The sequence below is a fragment of the Chaetura pelagica genome, unplaced genomic scaffold, assembly GCF_000747805.2.
Source record: "Chaetura pelagica isolate M959 unplaced genomic scaffold, ChaPel_1.0 scaffold222, whole genome shotgun sequence".
NCBI lineage: Eukaryota > Metazoa > Chordata > Aves > Apodiformes > Apodidae > Chaetura > Chaetura pelagica.
In genome coordinates, this window is record NW_009952711.1 from 2,044,904 (window position 1) to 2,046,921 (window position 2,018).

Here is a 2,018-nt window from a genome sequence, read left to right on the forward strand (position 1 = left end):
GAGGGAGCGAGCGGCTTGTGCTTGACAAGGTACGTGCCCCGCTACCGGAGCGTCGCCGTGGGGCTTATCAGAGAGGGGCGTTTTATCCTGTTAGGAACTCGAGACTTTTCTATTTCTTCAGTGATTTAGTTCTGCTCTTGCGGCAAAATTGATCTTTACTTCGCTGAAGATAGTGCGCTGGACAACAGGCTGTTTTGAACCTGTGAATTGGCTGGGCTTGTGCTAGTTGTGCATTGAATAGCATCTTGTGTGCCTTGCTCGGTTGCAGTGTGTATAAGAAGGATGTTAATGTACTTCTGCATCTCTGTGTGTTTGCAGGTAAATTTGTACTTCCAAGTTTTTCCTCTTTGAGGATTTCCTGCCCTGCTACAGTGATGTGGTTCTTGGAAAAGATTAGAGCATCACATGAAAATGGAAGACTCCCTAGCTCCTCCTTCCTGGGACTGCCACCTGGCCAAAACCTGCCTGACAAAGCCCGACTGGGGGCTGCTGCTTTTCCTAATGTGCTCACCCCTGACAGAATCCCTGAATTCTGCATTCCCCCCAGGCTGACCAACTCTGGCCCTATTAAGGGCACTGGCTCCCACCAGGACCACAATTCAAAAGATGAAAATCCTAATTCCTCTGACTGCAGCCCCAGCTCTTCATTACCACATCTCATTCAGGTGGAAAGTGCTGAAGAGATCTCAGCTCTGGAAGAAGAAAACACCAACTCGGACCCACAGTCCCAAGCAGCGCTTTCCCTGCCTCACTTTCCCAGAGCCCCCACTTCTTATGGCTTCTGCACTTTGCTAGAGAGTCCCCACACCAGGAGAAAGGAGTCCATCTTCCATGGTGACCCACGTGGTGCTCTGCCTAGCCTCATGTTGTCTCGATCCAGAGCTAATACATTCAGTGGCAAAGGGAATATGTCTAACCCCATTGCTATCAGTTTTGCTTCTGTGCGGCTGCCTCCCAAGAATCCCTCTCTGCACAGGCAAGGTGCCTGTGACAGTGATACTGCCTCCTCCAGTGATTCCTCTCCTTTCAGTTCTCCCCTTCTCAGCAGATCACCTCCCAGATCCTGCCCCCTGGTCAAAACACAAAGTCAGGAGGGATTACTCTGCCGAGCCCTGAAAGCCAAGAAAAAATCCAGCATGGCCAGGAACAATTCTCTCTCCACAGAGGAGAGCAGCTCCACTGATAACAGCCCCAGAGCCATCAGGAGAGCCTCAGAGGGGCTGCTTGCCACACAGCGCTTTAGCATGTCCTGTTCTCCCATCTTTCCCCTGGACCTGACCTGCAGCCGGGAGAGACTAGTGGGAGAGAGCACTGTGCTCATGGACAAGGGAGGCGTGCTGAGGCTGTTTGCTGAATACTGCTCCGAAAATGAAAGGCTGCGGATCCGCCTGATCAGTGCAGAGGGGTTATATGATGACTCTGTAGAGCCCAAAACCATAAACTGTTGTATCACCTTCTCCCTGGTGCCAGGGAAAACACAGAAGCAGAGAAGCACTGTTATAAAGAGAAGCAGAAATCCCATCTTCAATGAGGACTTCTTTTTTGATGGCATTGCAGAGGAAGAGCTTTACAGTCTGTCTGTAAGGATGAAGGCAATGAATAAAGGGTGCAGTATGAAACGAGATTACACCTTAGGAGAACGGGAGTTGTCTCTGATGAGTATGTTGTCAGTGTAATACTTCAAGCATTCAAACAGACTCGTTTTGTCTTCTGAAAGTTTTATACTAAATAAAGTTTGGGGTTGACTTTTTTAAAATAATCTTTTAAAGCATTGTGTTGCTTGGTATTACTCTCATGCTGTTGTGCCTTATTTTGCTGCTTAACCTTTCAAACTCTACAATGTATTTGCTATGAAGTTAAAACGGCTGTGGAGGAGACCTTCTGCCCTTAGAGTAGGAGAAGTGGGCAGAAAGACTGATTTGCCTTTAGGACAAAGTATTAGGCAGTTACCAAGTCCAAGCTGTACTTGTTTATGGCTTTCAGGGTGTGGAAGGATTGTTTTTCACTCTGGTCCTTAA

The 2,018-nt window shown here is 48.2% G+C and overlaps 1 protein-coding gene across 1 annotated transcript; it reads left to right on the forward strand.

Moving 5' to 3' along the window:
• The first annotated feature begins 374 nt into the window (after positions 1–374).
• On the forward strand, positions 375–1,756 carry LOC104385880 (C2 calcium-dependent domain-containing protein 4C-like). Its single transcript, XM_009994390.1, has one exon. It carries the CDS (start codon positions 375–377, stop codon positions 1,674–1,676), a length of 1,302 nt encoding a protein of 433 aa, XP_009992692.1. The 3' UTR covers positions 1,677–1,756.
• The last annotated feature ends 262 nt before the right edge of the window (positions 1,757–2,018 follow it).

What these genes read in the sequence shown, in the direction of transcription:
- LOC104385880 (XM_009994390.1), top strand. Translation starts at nt 375, where the DNA reads ATGTGGTTCTTGGAAAAGATTAGAGCATCACATGAAAATGGAAGACTC.